The sequence below is a fragment of the Grampus griseus genome, assembly GCF_964374135.1.
Source record: "Grampus griseus genome assembly, chromosome: 4".
NCBI lineage: Eukaryota > Metazoa > Chordata > Mammalia > Artiodactyla > Delphinidae > Grampus > Grampus griseus.
Genome location: NC_138997.1, coordinates 82,328,078 through 82,347,443, shown reverse-complemented (window position 1 = coordinate 82,347,443; position 19,366 = coordinate 82,328,078). Strand labels below are relative to the sequence as shown.

The 19,366-nt window shown below is 40.1% G+C and overlaps 1 protein-coding gene across 1 annotated transcript in view; it reads left to right on the top strand.

Annotated features, from left to right (window-relative positions):
* The window catches only part of NWD2 (NACHT and WD repeat domain containing 2), a gene marked incomplete at both ends in the record, with an annotated part of 186,828 nt that overhangs the window by 57,283 nt on the left and 110,179 nt on the right, over positions 1-19,366 (top strand). The window contains one exon of the mRNA XM_082653949.1: positions 5,495-5,583. Coding sequence (XP_082510075.1) covers positions 5,495-5,583 — 89 coding nt within the window. The remainder of the gene's footprint in view (positions 1-5,494; positions 5,584-19,366) is intronic.

Sequence of the window (19,366 nt, the reverse complement as noted above, 5' to 3'; positions counted from 1 at the left end):
ACTGACTACAGCCTCCAGTAAAATGTTGACTGTAAGTGATAATGTGTTCCTGACCATAGGTGGAAAATATTCAGTCTTAAGCCATGAAACATGGTGCTAATTGTAGGGTTTTGTGTAAGTGCCCTTTATCAGGGCAAAGAAATTACTTTCTGTTCCCTGTGGCTGAATGGGTATTAGATTTTGGCAAAAGTTTTTCTGCATCTGTGGAGTGATCATATGGTCATGCCCTGTATTAATGTGGCATATTCCACGTTAAACTAACCTATCATTCTTGTACTATATCCCCTTTGGTGACAGTGTATATATTGCTGGGGGCAGTTTGCTAGTATCTTGCTAAGAGTTTTTGCCTCAGTGTTCATGAGGGATATATATTGGTCTGCAGTTTTTGTTTTGTGTTTTTTTCTTTTGACGTTATTGTCTCATTTGGGGTTTAGGATAATATAGACTTAAAGAATGAGTTGAAGTGTTCCTTCTACTCTTTTCTGAAAGTGGAAGGGATTATTTCTTTAACTATTGATATATCAGTTAAATACTCTTGGGTGGTGATTTTCTTTGGGAAGATTTTTAATAACTAATTGAAATTTTTTAACTTGTTGTAGATCTCTTCAGATTTTCTTTTCCTTGAGTCACTTTCAATAATTTCTGTTTCTAGAATTTGTACATTTCACCCACATTTTCTGATTTATTAGAAATAAAGTTATTGTTCACTTTGAACTTTGAACTATTGTTCAAAGTTAAAATATATCCTTATATATATTTTTTAACTTCTGTAGCATCAGTATGCTACATGGCATTTCATTCCTAATTCTAATAATTATGTATGAGGATGTCCTTGCCTCCCATGAATTCACAAGTCTAATGGGGGAGAGAGACTAAAAATAAATAAATTAAAAATATTATATTTATAATAAAGTAAAATACATGATGTTATATAGGGGTGAACAAAGTGCTATGGGGTGACCAGGGCATGCCTGTCTCTGTCTGGTAAGCATTCACAAACTGTGCTGCCTTTGATTGGGACTCAGGAGGGTCTGAGTCTGCCAAGCAAAGGGGATGCAGTAGATAGGGGGATTCTGGGTGTGGAAAGCAGTATGTGTAAAGACAAGGCTCGGGTTCAAGTAATGTCTGAAAAATACCCTGGAGGGTGCATGATAAAGAGCAGTAGAAGATAGAACTTAGGCCGAAGATACATTTACACCTGCTGAATATTCTGGCCTTCGTCCTCTGGGCCACCAGATGCCAGCCAAGGCCTTTAATGATCAAATTAGTTTTCACTTTTGTTTTGTCTTAGAATTTATCTCCGGCAGCTCTGTGGAGCTTAAGACTGCAATGAGAAGGGACAGGTAACAGGTCAGTCAAATAGGACTCTAAGGGCAGAGAGATGGTGAGTACAAAAATAGAGAGTAGACAGAAAAGCATAGCCAAATTCAAAAGAAGATTATGATAAAATTGACAGGATGTGGTGATATGGAAATAATGAATGGTGAGGGTGATGGTTGGGCACAGAGGACTTGGAGGGCATGGAGAGGAGGTAGCCTCTGGGAAGCTGCCAGACAGGAAATCAACCCCAACAACAACAAAAGTCAGATAAGATGTCCAGATGAATCATTGGCTAAGGGGCCAGGTAAAGAGGGAAAATCCAGGCAAGAGCAAACCTACAGAGACTCGGGAACCCAGGCTGGAATGACAGCTGTAGGTGGATCCTAAATAAGTTTTGTGAGCTGCCAGGAGGGAAATGACTTAATCTAACATCCATGCTCTGAAGGTTGGGTGAGGTGGGGCAGTAAGAAGTTCCAGTCCAACATGGTCATTTTGGCACTCTTATTTTCAATAAAAGCTTGGAATTAATCTAAATCCTGCTTGAAGTAGGATAAAGATATTGACTGATAATTCTGTGCCAGCTAATGTTCTTCCTGCAGGTAACTCAGATACTACACAGAGACCGTCATTAATTCTGAAATCATAGAGGAATTATTTAGAAAGCAACTCTTTAAAAACCTCTTGAGTGCTACCGGAGTGTTAATGCATCTTTTCAAAGCATTCAGGAGCTGGACAGATACAAATGGATGCAGTGACTATGAAGAATAAATGATGACATACCTCGTCTTCTACGCTTTTGTAAGAGGTCCCTTTTTATGTGTGACATTCTGTGACTTAATTTTTCCTATCCATGACATTCTAGTGTTTTTTAATTGCCAACCATCAGGATGTGCTGTCAGTATGAATCAGGTTTTTTGTATAATTAAGCCAGCTTATCTGTCACCCAGCATAATTAATCCATTTTATTTTAATTACTTTTCCATTTCCAGAGCCAATCATCCTATATTAATACAAATATAGGAAAATCTGAGTCGCTTTTGTAATATAAGTAATAATAAAGAATGCCTGTGATACACTTCCCTCACATTTTTAGAAACATTTAACATAATTTGATAAAATATTAGTATTTTGCCAGAAACACAGAAACCATGAAAGACATCAGTATTTCAGTTCATTCACTTACTTCATGAAGTCCACTTTCTAAACCCAATCATGTATTTCCCAGAATTTCACAGTCTTGATTCCCTGTCCAACCAATGGCATATTGTAATGTAGGAAGCCTTTCTGTTTCTGGAGGTAATTGCAGAGATGCATTGCCTGTCAGCTCATTTTTATCCCTCGTGCCTGTGTGGGTTTTTTCATATACTCCTTCCTTAATTGAGCATGACTCTAGTCACTGGGGATGCAGCAGCGAAAGAGACAGAAGAAGGTTCTGAGCCCCATTGAGCTAACCCGGCAGTGGGGGAGACACATAGTAAACAGAAAATTATCACCAATAGTGATGAGTAATGTGCAAAGAATTTGAAGAAGGTGGTGTGATAGAGAGGGGTCTGTAGCTGGAGGGCTCAGAGAAGGCCTCTCTGAGGAGGTGGCATTAAAGCTGACACTTGAATGACAGGAGATGACATGAAATGATCATGGGACTAAGCATTCCAGGAGGAAGTCATGGCTAGAGCAGAGGTCACCAGTGAGAATATAACCCAGGAATCAAATGAACGCCAGCGCTGCTTGAGTGACATGAACAGGGCAAGTGGTAAGAAATGAGCTTAGAGAAGGAGAGAACATTCAAGGTAAGGAGTGGGGATTTCATTCCAAGTTCTATGAAGAGCTGCTGGAGGATTTTAAACAAGAGAGTGATGTGATCGGATTTATGTTTTTACATAAATCTGGCTGCTCTGTGGAGAATGGATTGACGGAGCCAAGTATGGAAACAGCGAGATAGGGTCCAGGTGAGAGATGAGTTTGGCTTGTACCAGAGGTGCAGAGAAGTAGATTCATTCAGGATTTATTTAGAGATGGATGGAGCAAGAGAACTTATTGATGGGTTGGCTGTTGAAGGGTGTATTATAGAAAGGGAAAAATTTGTCACGGATAACTGAGATTTTTGTTTGTTTCATAAATATTAGGACTTCAGCATCCCTTAACCATTCTGGGAAGCTCTTGCATTTGTCATTTTCAAAAATTGATTCTTCGCACAGTTGCATATTTTCCATGGTTAGAGCAGACTATGACATTCTGCTCTCTAAATTCAAATCCAGGTTCTCCAACTTAGTGGTCACATGACCTCAGGCATGTCTCTTAACCCCTTTATATTTGTTTCCTCTTATTTTAAAAATGGACTGATTTTCATAGGGTTTTTGACAGAAGTGACTAAGAAAATACACATAGAAAAACTTAGCACACTACTAGTCTACAGTAAGCACTCAGTAAACGTTAGTAATTAGATATTGCATTTCTGTCTTAGCCTCCTTACTGTGACACATTCAGTAATAAGTTATAATATTTTTTAGAAGCAAATTTCTGCTCATTTCATAATTTTTTTCATGTATTATTTGAATACTATTTTTTTAGAATATCTTACCAATAATTGTTGTTTAATATATTCCCAAATTCCACATCTGGTAGTATCTCTTCATTTTTAAAGTGACTTTTTATTATTTGGGTCTTAAAAGTCGGTAGCCTTTTAGAGAGATTGAATATCATCAGCTTTACTTGGAAGATAGTGTTTTCAGCCCTTACAGTGGGGTGAGGGAGGATGGGCACCTGATCCCAAGATTATATAAATCATGTGGAAGCTTAATCCGCTGCTTCCACCAGTGCCGTATGGCACATGGGCACTGCTCAGGTGTACCCTCCTCAACACGGTCCTCCTGCTTTCCCTTTGGACTTAGGTCCATGTTGGATCTATGGGGGAAAAAGACCCTACTTGTTTGGATCACAGGGTAATCTCGAAGACCTTGTATTGAATCTTTGGTTCCCATGTAGACACTGGTGCCTGTCACTCTGTCAAGCTGCCGCTGCATCTCAGACTCTTGGGATTGGTTGTTTGCCTCTCAAAACAGGCTTGAGAACAGTAGGAAAGTAGAGTAGGTCAACACGGCATATGGTTGAGTTTGCACGGACAGATGTGCTTGAGAATAACAAGGACAGTCTTTTAAATTGGTTCCTGAGTTATAAATGTGGTATGCAGATGTTTCATGGTTATGGCTGGGATTGAGGTACATTTAGCAAATGGTCCTTTTCATGAGATAACACATTAACCTAATTTTTTAAGCTCTGATTCTTATCATTCTGTGAAGTTAGCTGGGCGAGGACCATTCTCTTTGCTGTAAGCATCTTACAGCGTCATCACTGATGTAGAGCACCGTCCAGCACAAGTGGCTGTAGAATCCCTTTCTGTGCAGAACATTCAACATTAAATACATACATATGTTATGGTTCTCCTGGTTTCGGGTGCTCTGTTTCTTCTCGTATTTTTTAATGACATGGATAATTTTTAAATATTTTATTTCGAAGCTTTTACACACTGTGGCCCATGTAAAACGATCCCCTCTCTGATATAACAGGTCCCTAAGCCCAGGGTGGGAGACGCTAATGTTGAACCATTGGCCAGTGGAATCCGCTAGTTTTAGACGATGACTCCTACAATTAGTTGCTCCTGACTATTGTGCTGATTGCACAGATGCTGTACTGAATCTTGTAAACGTAACATTGTTTCTAAATACTGTAGGGAATGATAGAGTCTGGATGTTTTTGGGAATCAGTAATCAGTGTGTGTGTGTGTTTTGAAATATTTACACCCAATGGAGCTACACCTGATAGCCTTACAATTTTTCCTTCTGCCTCTTTGAAAGACAATGTGGTTGTAGCTATTTAAGAGCGCCATGTGAGGGTCTACATGGGTATAAAGAATGAGCTGTGAATTCTCAGCTCTGCCAGCACCCACAGAACTTACCCAGGGCTCCCATTCGCCCTGTGTGCATGGTAAACGTCTCAGCTCCCCTGCTCTGTTAAGAGCAAGTCTTCTCCAGCAGACTAATATCCCATCATTTCACGATGCAGCACCCTAGCTTGATTATATTAATGTTAATGTTGATTTGTAAGATTTTTTTTTCCAGAAATGTGTACTATGTGGCCATAACTCACTTTCTGTTTGTTTGCTTTTCTACCACAGACACGGGAGCAGAAAGACAGGCACTGAGAGAAAACGTGTATCCTAAATTAAGAGAATTCTGCAGAGAAAACTATGGATTAGAATTTCAGGTAACGCTGATATTAATTTCATTTTTAATTATGTCAGCTAAATAACTAACATTTGTTTCTTGTCACAGTTTGGGTGTTATAAAATATGTTTTAAGCCCCGAAATATTTCATTTCTTTAAGCGTGGGTGAAAAGAAACACTGGAAAATGGAAGTAAAATATTTAGTCATTTTTGATGTTTTGCACTTTTATGCTCTGCTTCTTGGACCCTACCCGGTATTGGCTCATCTTTTTCTTGGAATTATGTTTATTTGCTTTTCTGCTAACCTCCACTAATGTCAAAAAGGGCAGGGTTGCTGAGCACCTGCCTTTAAGCTGGCATCTCTAGAAATGTTTTGCATCAAAATATTGGGACCAACTCTCTCCCGACTATTTCTTTTTAGCAGCTTGGTCAATCCTTGCCTTCTGTCCTACCTTTTAGTTTTTATTTGCATTGAAGAATGTCCTTTTTCCCAAGCATTTTGGGAATTTACCATTTACCAAAAAAACAAAACAAAACAAAAACAAACCATCAGCCTTTCAAGAAACAGTAACTGTGCATGTCATTGCTAAAATTCATAAACATCCTGGCATTTGTAGACACTATTGATGAGGCCACCTAATAGAAAAATACTAGAGGACATTGGGCATATCTTAGACATCCAAAAAAAATTTTTAAGTAAATGGCTCCTGCAACTATAGATAGCGTTATTTAGTCAGAATTCATCACCTTCATTTGCAATGGACATCTTAACTCTACAGTGCTGTCCTAACTACATGTTTACATTGTTAAGTAAGGACTATGGACTAGAGGTTTGTGGTGTAAGAGTGCAAAATGTGTCTTTTTTTTTTTTTTTTTTTTTTTTTAGTCTTTGGGTTGGGAGAGTTTTTTGGGGTTTTTTTATTTTATTTCTTGTACAGCAGGTTCTTATTAGTTATCCATTTTATACATATTAGTGTATATATGTCAATCCCAATCTCCCAATTCATCACACCACCACCCCGCCCCGCCCCCGCCGAAAATGTGTCATTGTTAATGGAAGAAAATTTCACCCCTCATTTGTTTCCTTCTGAATACAGTTGACCCTCAAGCAATGCAGGGGTTAGGGGTGCTGACCCTCTGAGTAGTTGAAAATACACGTATAACTTTACAGTCAGCCCTCTGTATCCACGGTCCCTCCATATCCGAGGATTCAACCAACCATGGATCATTTCATACTGTAGTATTTACTACTGAAAAAATCCACACGAGTGGATCCACACGGTTCAAACCTGTGTTATTCAAGGGTTGACTGTAAATATTTAGTCTTGGTATACTTCCTAGTGCCTTCTAATAGGATGTATAAAATAAGAGTTTCAAAATGGCTTTGATCTCAATTCATAGTGTCTGTTAGCAGCAAGCCATTGTGACACACATATTGAATAGTTACTCATAAGTCACTGTTTACTTGAAAAATCATCAACCTAAATTCCTTGTTGTGAAGTCAGCACCACCTTCTCTGAGGAATCTCGTTCTACTGATAGCAAAGTCTCAACTGTTAAAAATTCTGATATGTCAAGATTCCCAAAGACTTAGACATTCCTTGGGGACTCAGTTACCGTAAAGAAATGTATCCAAGCCTATTAATCCCATCTTTGAGTTTATTTGGGTTTGCATCACTTTTCTCAGTAGAAGAAGGCTGAGCTACAGAACAGCCTCCATAAAATATGGAATTGATTAGGATTAGCTGAGGGGAAAAAAGGAAAACTATATTTTCTAAATTTTAAGTAGGTACAGGAGAAAACAGATAAAGCCAAAGGAAAACTGTAGAAGGCAAGCTGCATAGAAGAAATTGATGCCAAGGATCATTCCAGGCAGGTGTATTGAATCAGTCAGTGAGATACTGGACAGCAGAGTTAAGAGCACTGGGTAAAGCATGACATGGAATTGAGCCCCAGCTCTTGACTGTGAGTGACTTAACCCACCTGCTGGTCCTTTAGTGTCTAAAATGGGGGAGGTGACAGCTTACACATCTGAGGTTGTGTTTAGAATACAATATGCAAGCTTGCATTTGCTTCCCACCTTCCAAAGTAGGTTGGTTATAGAGCTCCCTGAGGCTGTGTTTACTGGAAAGACGGTCCTCTTTTCTCAGCTGCAGCAAAATGTGCCAGAAGCTTCACAAAAAAACGAATTTAGCCGTACAGTGTTCTGGATTCCATCTTTGTACATTGGACTCAGGAGAAACGCATTTCCTAGAGTTACTCAAACATACCAGTCTATTTCCTGCTTTCTTGCCTTTGCTGTTCTTACCACCTACAATGCTTTTCCATCTGCTTCTTCCCCTGCTTCACCTCCTAAGTCCTGCTCATTCCTAGGACTCTTCCTGTCTGATCTTAAGTCATGCCCCTCTTCTCCTTGCCCACTTCTCTGCAGCTGTGTGTCCTCCAATTGGTCCCTTGAACACTTCAAGCCCATTCCATTTCAGGAATTTTCCCTGGCTGTCTCTCTAGAGGAATGCTCACCCCCTCATCTTTTCATGGGTGCTTACTCACTGTCCTTCAAGTCTCCTCTGAAATGTCACTTCCTAGAGTTGCTTCCCTCATGACCCAATCTAAAGTAACCCCCTAGGTGTGCTGTCTTTTACATCATCCTATTTTAGTTATTTGCATAGCATGTGTCAGTGTTGGATATTTTTCTTGTTTACTCATGCATTGGATTGTTTCTTGTCTTTCTTCCAAGATTGTAAGTTCCACGGGAACAGGGGCTTGTCTGCCTTTATGACAGCTACATCCTAGAATAGTGCCTGGCACGTAGTAAAACTCCATAAGAATGTTGAATGAATGAAGTCTCAGCCCAAACATTACTTAAAGAATTGTTCTCTGATCCCCTCATTCCTCCCAGGTTATACCACATACCCTGCTCCCCTAAAGTCCTGTGCATAACCCCCAATCATTGATCCAGTTCATTTAAGAAGTGTTTATTGACCATTGACAACATGCCAGTTGACATTCCATGTGCTGGAAATACAGGGGAAAAAAACCATCACACCCTCTTTTCCTGGAGCCTCCAAAATTGTTGAGAGAGGCAGACAATAAATGGTAAATTCCAGTGGGAATAGATGCATTTTACTGAGTAAATGTTTTAAGAAAAGTAAAACACGATAAAGGGAGGTAGGGAATGCCAGGTAGTCAGAGAAGGACTGAGTAATAAGACAGCCTTTGAGCAGAGATCTGCAGAGGTGATGGAGCAAATCATGCAGATGTTTTGGGAGGAGAATTCCAGACAGAGGCAACCAGGAAAAGGGTCTGGGGTGGGAAAGTGTTTAGAATATTCTAGGCACAGTAAAGAAGCCAAGTGGGGATGGAGTAGAATGGAGTAATGAGTAAGATAAATGATGGTAGGAGATGACATCAAAGGAAGATCATACCTTATGGACTGAGAGTAAGGACTCAGAATGTTCCTGAGTAAGAAGCTAAAGAGTGACGGGATTTATGTTTAAGAGGTTCGCGCAAGCTTTGTGAGGGGACTGGAGTGGGGGTGGGGAGAGATGGCAGAAGCAGTAAGGCAGCGCAAGTAAGAAATGATCGTGGTGCGGACTAGAATGAGCAGCAAAGATAAGGAGATATCTGACTAGGTACGTTTTTCATCACCTGTCTATAACGTCTAAAAATTCTCAGGACTGGAACTGTCTTATTCAACTTATCCCAGTGATTGGCCTACTATGTGCCAGGTACTTGACTGTTTATTTAAATCTCTGTTGAACTAAGTTGATAGACTGCAGAGTTACACTTCAAGCAAGGCCATGTACTTTTTTCTCTGTGCTTGTTTGGCAGACTGTTTTCTAGTATTTCCTTTATGTTTTCATTTAAACTAAGAGTTTTAATGAAAATGCACCAGCCTGTCTGATTTATGTGAACTTCAACTAATTCCATGTGTAATATACATAGTTGACTGCTTGGAGATGGGAACATTAAATGGAAAGAATGTCAAGCCTACTCAGAGCAGAAAACACACATGGCTCAGAGAAAGACAAGGGGTTTAAATAAGATGTTATTTGATTTGCCAGTGTTCAGTGAGGGCCCTTGACTATGGAGAAGAGGATCAAAAGGAAGAACAGGGGAATAAATTGGGAAAAATAAAGACAGATTGGGGTAAAAGCAGGTGGTGCAGGACCCAATAAATAAAGGGCTTGTAATTATCTGCAAGCCCTGCTTTCAGATGTTTCCTCTCCATTCTTATTGCTGAGACCCTGATCTAACCTTAATTGGTTCAAAAAATTAGATGAAGGGACTTCCCTGGTGGTGCAGTAGTTAAGAATCCACCTGCCAATGCAGGGAACACAGGTTCGAGCCCTGGTCTGGGAAGATCCCACATGCCGCAGAGCAACTAAGCCCATGTGCCACAACTACTGAGCCTGCGTGCCACAACTACTGAGCCCGTGTGCCACAACTACTGAAGCCCGCACACCTAAAGCCCATGCTCCCCAGCAAGAGAAGCTACCGCAATGAGAAGCCTGCACACCGCAACAAAGAGTAGCCCCCACTCACCGCAACTAGAGAAAGCCCATGCAGAGCAACGAAAACCCAAGGCAGCCAAAAATAAATAAATTTTTTTAAAGCTATTAAAAAAAAATGATGAACGAAGAGGATCTTAACTGATCTTGTTCTGTGCTTACCCACAGTAGGTTGCAAGTCCTGGAGGAAGAGACTAGTCCTCACTTATTTTTTTTTTTTAATTTATTTTATTTTTGGCTGCATTGGGTCTTTGGTGCTGCGCGCGGGCTTTCTCTAGTTGCGGCAAACAGGGGCCACTATTCGTTGCGGTGCGTGGGCTTCTCATCGCGGTGGCTTCCCTTGTTGTGGAGCACGGGCTCTAGAGTGCAGGCTCAGCAGTTGTGGCACACGGGCCCAGTTGCTCCACGGCACGCAGGATCCTCCCAGACCAGGGCTCGAACCCATGTGCCCTGCATTGGCAAGTGGATTCTTAGCCACTGTGCCACCAGGGAAGCCCCTCCTCGCTTATTTTTAAGTCTCCGGGGCCTGGAAGAGTGCTTGATATTTACTGGGTTTAGTAAAAGTAGCAAGCAGAGCTGCCTACACCATCATCCTACTTGAGTTCTTCTATACATCACCAGAGTAACCTTACTTAAATGTCAGGTTGTCATTTCCTTTGCTTAAAACCTTATAATGGCTCCCTGCTGCCTATGGGATCCCTCTTTAATGTGATCCCAGCTGTCTCCCCAACTTCATCTGCCATTTTTCCCAACATAAACACTCCATGCCAGTTTGGCCATCCTCAGCCTATCCTTGGAGCATGTCTTGCTGATCACTCATTCTTGACTTGAAAATCTCATTCGCTGTACCTATTGCACTTCTCCTCTCTTATCAGAAATACCCTTTCTCCTCTACCGCCTACCCTTCAAACTCCAGCCCAAGTTCTTGCTTTCTAAGAAGTCTTTTCTGACTCCCAACTATTCCCCCTCTACTCCCTGAACCCTTATAATCTGCCCCACCCTGCCCCCACAGGTACCCTGAGCAGGAGTAGACCTGATTGGGGCAGGGACCTCTAACGGGGGTACTTGATTGATTTGGGCGCTTAGCCACTGCTCCATTTTGAAAACAGTTTCATTTCAGTCCAGCCACTCAACTTAGTTTCATTCCTTAAGAATACCTTCTGATAGCAAACATTTTTAGTGGGCATCTAGTATTCCTCTCACATCACTTAGTCACCAAAGTAAATAACCCTGTTCCTTTTTCTTCACCTTTAACATCCAATAAATCCCAAAGACCTGTGGATTCTACCTCCTAAATATTTCTCCAGTGTATCCCCGCTGTTCAAGTCTCTATTACTGTCATCTTGACTATTGCAGTAGATATGCTGCGGGCCTGTTTACCTTCATCTTGTCCTTCTCCTCCCCAGCCTCAACCCTTCCAGCCACCTGGACCACCTTGTCCACCCTCCACCATATTTCTGCAGTGGTATCTCTGAAATACATATCTGACTCTTTCATCCACAAGATACATTCTGCATGTCTTAGCCTGGCATACGAGTTTCTCTTTTCCACCCCTATCCACTGAGGTCTTGTCTGTCCCCTCCCACACAAGTAGCCTGTTTTATCTTTTCTAATCTGCATTCAGTTCCCCAAACAAGTTCTTTTTTTTCCCCTGAGTCTTCAGACCCACTGTGCCCTCTGTTCGGGTTGCCCTTAAATTGTCCCCCATGCCAATGACTAGAAAATTTTCTACTCATCCTTTAAGAAACAGTGAATTTCCTTCTTCAGGATTCCATAGTGCTTTATTTCTAGTCTTCAATAGCATCTGTGATATTGTTTTAATTACTTTTAAAATGCCTTTCCCCCTAACTGGAAGCTCATCAAAGTCAGAAGTCATATTATTTATATCTTTTTATCACCAGTCCTTTTTAGAGTACCTGGTTCATATTATATACATAATAAATGTTGATTAAAGTGAATTTATTAAATGAATAAGACCCAGAAGCTGAGAGTCTAGACCACTGCTGTGCGAAAGAAGTATAATGGGAATCACAGATGCAAGCCACAAATGCAATTAGATTTTCTAACTACGTTTTGAAAAGTAAAAGGAAGCAGAAAAAAAAATTTAAGACCATATTTAAGCCATTTTATATCCAAAATATCATTTCAACACATAGTCAACATAAAAATTATTAGTTATTTTATATTATTTTTTTTGTACGAAGTCTTCAAAGTCCAGTGTATATTTTACACTCACAACACATCCCAGTTCAGACTGGCCACATTTTGGGTGCTCAATAGTCAAATGCTCCCATGCTGGACTGTGAAGTTCTAGATGGGAGTGGTCAGGGTGAGGCCATTCTAACAGGGATGAGAGCCTGACTGCCCAGTAACAGGTGTCCTGATGCAAGTGATGGAGAGACTTAATTAGAGGAGCTTCCAGAGTGAATGGAAATTCATTTGTACCTGTTAAAAAAAAAATCCAGATAATGATTAAGAAAATAATTTTTCACTAGTCAAATTAGTAACTTTTCCTTTTATTTGATCACTTTTGGACATTGCATTAGTAGGGTGTGTCAACTAAAAAGAAAAAAAACACACACACACACAGTGTAGAATCTATGAGTCAAGTTTTTTGGTGTCTTACTGGGTACTATAGCCTGGGAGACAGCCTTGCAGAGAGCTCTGAGAAACTGTTCTGAGAGTTAAGGGGGAGGTCAGTACACATGTGATTTTGGCAAAAGGGGAACGTGCAACAGAGCACACATCTCGGTAGAAGGTTGCTACTAGTCACAAGGAACTGGTATGTTAGTTAATGGTTTTAGTGCTTTTCTAAGTATGGGAAGATGCAAGAATCCAGGTTCATAAATATTTTCTCCTGAAAATATCTAACTATCTGAAGGCCTGTTCTGCCCAGTTTCCCAGAGCACGGAGTGCCTCCTTCCTGATCTCGGCCCTGAACTCCTTTCAGGGTAATGTTGAAGGTCATACTGCAACATGGCTGCAGTGGCTAGTAATTAATTCTTGTAGAGCCAGATGGTGAGCAACGTTGTTTAGTTGCCAGGTGCATAATATGAAATAGTTAATGCAGTGCTCAAAAGCACTGTGGGGGCTTCCCTGGTAGCACAGTGGTTGAGAGTCTGCCTGCCGATGCAGGGGACACGGGTTTGTGCCCTGGTCTGGAAATATCCCACATGCCGCGGAGCGGCTGGGCCCGTGAGCCATGGCCGCTGAGCCTGTGCGTCTGCAGCCTGTGCTCCGCAACAGGAGAGGCCACAACAGTGAGAGGCCCGCGAACCGCAAAAAAAAAAAAAAAGCACTGTGGAATTGGGGCTGAGTAACGATATGAGGCAGTAGACTAAAACTTATGGTCAAGCAGTTCATTTACCTGCTGTCTGAAGACTTAAACTTTATTTGAAATCAAAAGAGGAAGGTGATGGAAACCTTACTTCCCAATATTAGATGAACAGTCCTTGTCTTGATGGGTGCCATTTGTTACCTTTTGCAGCTTTGCTAAAGATAGCTTTTAAAAAAATTCCCCCATAAGCCCTTGCAGTTAAATATAACAACTTGGTCTCAAAGCAGGAACTCCTATGCCGACCCAGCCCTTTTCCTTCTCTCTGGCAGGCAAGTGTTGAGTCCCTAGGTGTGTAGGGAAGTGTGAGTGAAACCTGCAGCTGCAGCCAGCAGGAAGATCTTGCCAAACCTGCTCTCTGCCTCACAATGCCATTGTGGTGCCACCTGAAGGCACCAGAGAGGAAGATGCTCATCCTTGGTGAAGGTACCTCCGGAGGCCCCTTTGGTCTAGAATTTGTCCTTCTCTTCTTTGCTTGACATTCCATCTCTTCATGTTTCCTTTGGCAGCACAGGTCCAGACCTGTCCACCTGTTTTTTTCATCCCTAGACCCCCAAGTAGGTGTCATCTTCTGAAGCTGGTGCCTGTGCGTGAGTGAGCCCCATATCAGCATCTCCAGCCCTCACCAGAGTTACATGAAGATAGTTGTTTTTGGAATGTTAAAATATCTAAAATGGAACCCATCCTTCTTCCTTTTCCCAATTTCTCAGTTGCTACTATTCCCCAGTCTTCCAGACTTTAAAACTGTGGCTCATAGTTCATTCTTCATCCTTTACAACCTAGATCCAAATTGCACTGTTCCCCGTTGATTCACCTGCCAGAGTGCTTCCTGGAAATTGGCCTGGTCTTCCAGTTTCACAAGGCTCTGTCTTTACTCAGGCTTCTGTTTCTTTCTTTTTTTTTTTTTTTAATATCTTTATTGGAGTATAATTGCTTTACAATGATGTGTTAGCTTCTGCTTTATAACAAAGTGAACCAGCCATACATATACATACGTTCCCATATCTCCTCCCTCTTGCGTCTCCCTCCCTCCGACCCTCCCTATCCCACCCCACTAGGTGGTCACAAAGCACCGAGCCGATATCCCTGTGCCATGCGGCTGCTTCCCACTAGCTATCCACTCCACGTTTGGTAGTGCACTTATGTCCATGACACTCCCTCACCTCGTCACAGCCTACACCTCCCCCTCTCCAGATCCTCAAGTCCACTCTCTAGTAGGTATATGTCTTTATTCCCGTCTTACCCCTAGGTTCTTCATGACATTTTTTTTTTCTTAAACTCCATATATATGTGTTAGCATACGGTATTTGTCTTTCTCTTTCTGACTTACTTCACTCTGTATGACAGACTCTAGGTCCATCCACCTCACTACAGATAACTCAATTTCATTTCTTTTTATGGCTGAGTAATATTCCATTGTATATATGTGCCACATCTTCTTTATCCATTCATGTTGATGGACACTTAGGTTGCTTCCATGTCCTGGCTATTGTAAATAGAGCTGCAATGAACATTTTGGTACATGACTCTTTTTGAATTATGGTTTTCTCAGGGTATATGCCCAGTAGTGTGATTGTGGGGTCATATGGTAGTTCTATTTGTAGTTTCTTAAGGAATCTCCATACTGTTCTCCATAGTGGCTGTACCAATTCACATTCCCACCAGCAGTGCAAGAGTGTTCCCTTTTCTCCACACCCTCTCCAGCATTTATTGTTTCTAGATTTTTTGATGATGGCCATTCTGACTGGTGTGAGATGATATCTCATTGTAGTTTTGATTTGCATTTCTCTAATGATCAATGATGTTGAGCATTCTTTCATGTGATTGTTGGCAATCTGTATGTCTTCTTTGGAGAAATGTCTATTTAGGTCTTCTGCCCATTTTTGGATTGGGTTGTTCGTTTTTTTGTTATTGAGCTACATGAGCTGCTTGTAAATTTTAGAGATTAATCCTTTGTCAGTTGCTTCATTTGCAAATATTTTCTCCCATTCTGAGGGTTGTCTTTTGGTCTTGTTTATGGTTTCCTTTGCTGTGCAAAAACTTTTAAGTTTCATTGGGTCCCATTTGTATTTGTTTTTATTTCCATTTCTCTAGGAGGTGGGTCAAAAAGGATCTTGCTATGACTTATGTCATAGAGTGTTCTGCCTATGTTTTCCTCTAAGAGTTTGATAGTTTCTGGCCTTACATTTAGGTCTTTAATCCATTTTGAGCTTATTTTTGTGTATGGTATTAGGGAGTGATCTAATCTCATACTTTTACATGTACCTGTCCAGTTTTCCCAGCACCACTTATTGAAGAGGCTGTCCTTTCTCCACTGTACATTCCTACCACCTTTATCAAAGATAACGTGACCATATGTGCATGGGTTCATCTCTGGGCTTTCTATCCTGTACCATTGATCTATATTTCTGTTTTTGTGCCAGTACCATACTGTCTTGATTACTGTAGCTTTGGAGTATAGTCTGAAGTCAGGGAGCCTGATTCCTCCAGCTCCATTTTTCATTCTCAAGATTTCTTTGGCCATTTGGGGTCTTTTGTGTTTCCAAAAAATTGTGAAATTTTTTGTTCTAGTTCTGTGAAAAATGCCAGTGGTAGTTTGATAGGGATTGCATTGAATCTATAGATTGCTTTGGGTAGTAGAGTCATTTTCACAATGTTGATTCTTCCAATCCAAGAACATGGTATATCTCTCCATCTATTTGTATCATCTTTAATTTCTTTCATCAGTGTCTTATAATTTTCTGCATACAGGTCTTTTGTCTCCTTAGGTAGGTTTATTCCTAGATATTTTATTCTTTTTGTTGCAATGGTAAATGGGAGTGTTTTCTTGATTTCACTTTCAGATTTTTCATCATTAGTGTATAGGAATGCCAGAGATTTCTGAGCATTAATTTTGTATCCTGCTACTTTACCAAATTCATTGATTAGCTCTAGTGGTTTTCTGGTAGCATTTTTAGGATTCTCTATGTATAGGATCATGTCATCTGCAAACAGTGACAGCTTTACTTCTTCTTTTCTGATTTGGATTCCTTTTATTTCCTTTTCTTCTCTGATTGCTGTGGCTAAAACTTCCAAAACTATGTTGAATAAGAGTGGTGAGAGTGGGCAACCTTGTCTTGTTCCTGATCTTAGTGGAAATGCTTTCGGTTTTTCACCATTGAGGACAATGTTGGCTGTGGGTTTGTCATATATGGCCTTTCTTATGTTGAGGAAAGTTCCCTCCATGCCTACTTTCTGCAGGGTTTTTATCATAAATGGATGTTGAATTTTGTCAAAAGCTTTCTCTGCCTCTATTGAGATGATCATATGGTTTTTCTCCTTCAATTTGTTAATAAGGTGTATCATGTTGATTGATTTGCGTATATTGAAGAATCCTTGTATTCTTGGAATAAACCCCACTTGATCATGGTGTATGATCCTTTTCATGTGCTGTTGGATTCTGTTTGCTAGTATTTTGTTGAGGATTTTTGCATCTATGTTCATCAGTGATATTGGCCTGTAGTTTTCTTTCTTTGTGACATCTTTGTCTGGATTTGGTATCAGGGTGATGGTGGCTTCGTAGAATGAGTTTGGGAGTGTTCCTCCCTCTGCTATATTTTGGAAGAGTTTGAGAAGGATAGGAGTTAGCTCTTCTCTAAATGTTTGATAGAATTCGCCTGTGAAGCCATCTGGTCCTGGGCTTTTGTTTGTTGGAAGATTTTTAATCACAGTTTCAATTTCAGTGCTTGTGATTGGTCTGTTCATATTTTCTATTTCTTCCTGGTTCAGTCTTGGCAGGTTGTGCATTTCTAAGAATTTGTCCATTTCTTCCAGGTTGTCCATTTTATTGGCATAGAGTTGCTTGTAGTAATCTCTCACGATCTTTTGGTATTTCTGCAGTGTCACTTGTTACTTCTCCTTTTTCATTTCTAATTCTATTGATTTGAGTCTTCTTCCTTTTTTCTTGATGAGTCTGGCTAATGGTTTATCAATTTTGTTTATCTTCTCAAAAAACCAGCTTTTAGTTTTATTGATCTTTGCTATTGTTTCCTTCATTTCTTTTTCATTTATCTCTGATCTGATCTTTATGAATTCTTTCCTTCTGCTAACTTTGGGGTTTTTTTGTTCTTCTTTCTCTAATTGCTTGAGGTGCAAGGTTAGGTTGTTTATTTGAGATGTTTCCTGTTTCTTAAGGTAGGATTGTATTGCTATAAACTTCCCTCTTAGAACTGCTTTTGCTGCATATCATAGGTTTTGGGTTGTCGTGTCTCCATTGTCATTTGTTTCTAGGTATTTTTTGATTTCCTCTTTGATTTCTTCAGTGATCACTTCGTTATTAAGTAGTGTATTGTTTAGCCTCCATGTGTTTGTATTTTTTACAGATCTTTTCCTGTAATTGATATCTAGTCTCATAGCGTTGTGGTCGGAAAAGATAGTTGATACAATTTCAATTTTCTTAAATTTACCAAGGCTTGATTTGTGACCCAAGATATGATCTATCCTGGAGAATGTTCCATGAGCATTTGAGAAAAATGTGTATTCTGTTGTTTTTGGATGGAGTGTCCTATAAATATCAATTAAGTCCATCTTGTTTAATGTATCATTTAAAGCTTGGGTTTCCTTATTTATTTTCATTTTGGATGATCTGTCCATTCGTGAAAGTGGGGTGTTAAAGTCCCCTACTATGAATGTGTTCCTGTTGATTTCCCCTTTTATGGCTGTTAGCATTTGCTTTATGTATTGAGGTGCTCCTATGTTGGGTGCATAAATATTTACAATTGTTATATCTTCTTCTTGAATTGATCCGTTGATCATTATGTAGTGTCCTTCTTTGTCTCTTCTAATAGACTTTATTTTAAAGTCTATTTTGTCTGATATGAGAATTGCTACTCCAGCTTGCTTTTGATTTCCATTTGCATGGAATATCTTTTTCCATCCCCTTACTTTCAGTCTGTATGTGTCCCTAGGTCTGAAGTGGGTCTCTTGTGGACAGCATATATATGGGTCTTGTTTTTGTATCCATTCAGCCAGTCTGTGTCTTTTGGTGGGAGCATTTAATCCATTTACATTTAAGGTAATTATCGATATGTATGTTCCTATTCCCATTTTCTTAATTGTTTTGGGTTCGTTATTGTAGGTCTTTTCCTTATCTTGTGTTTCTTGCCTAGAGAAGTTCGTTTAGCATTTGTTGTAAAGCTGATTTGGTGGTGCTGAACTCTCTCAGCTTTTGCTTGTCTGTAAAGGTTTTAATTTCTCCATCAAATCTGAATGAGATCATTGCTGGGTAGAGTAATCTTGGTTGTAGGTTTTTCTCCTTCATCACTTTAAATATGTCCTGCCAGTCCCTTCTGGCTTGCAGAGTTTCTGCTGAGAGATCAGCTGTTAACCTTATGGGGATTCCCTTGTGTGTTATTTGTTGTTTTTCCCTTGCTGCTTTTAATATGTTTTCTTTGTATTTAATTTTTGACAGTTTGATTAATATGTGTCTTGGCATGTTTCTCCTTGGATTTATCTTGTATGGGACGCTCTGTGCTTCCTGGACTTGATTAACTATTTCCTTTCCCATATTAGGGAAGCTTTCAACTATAATCTCTTCAAATATTTTCTCAGTCCCTTTCTCTTTCTCTTCTTCTTCTGGGACCCCTATAATTCGAATGTTGGTGTGTTTAATGTTGTCCCAGAGGTCTCTGAGACTGTCTTCAGTTCTTTTCATTCTTTTTGCTTTATTCTGCCAGGCTTCTGTTTCTTGATAGCTGAATGATTATGGCAACATCTTCTTGATCTTTCCTTACCCTGGGTGTTTTTGTGTTCTGGTCCAGACTGTACATAGCACAGCAGCTGCTCAAATAATCTTTAAACCGTCTTTACCAGATCATTCTTTCTAAGATGCATTTTTTTTCACCCTTTTACGTCTCAGAAATCAGGATTCATCGTACAAACAAATGGTGTGTCATGGTGTAATTGGCAGTGCATTTCTTTTTTAGTGGAATGTACAATATT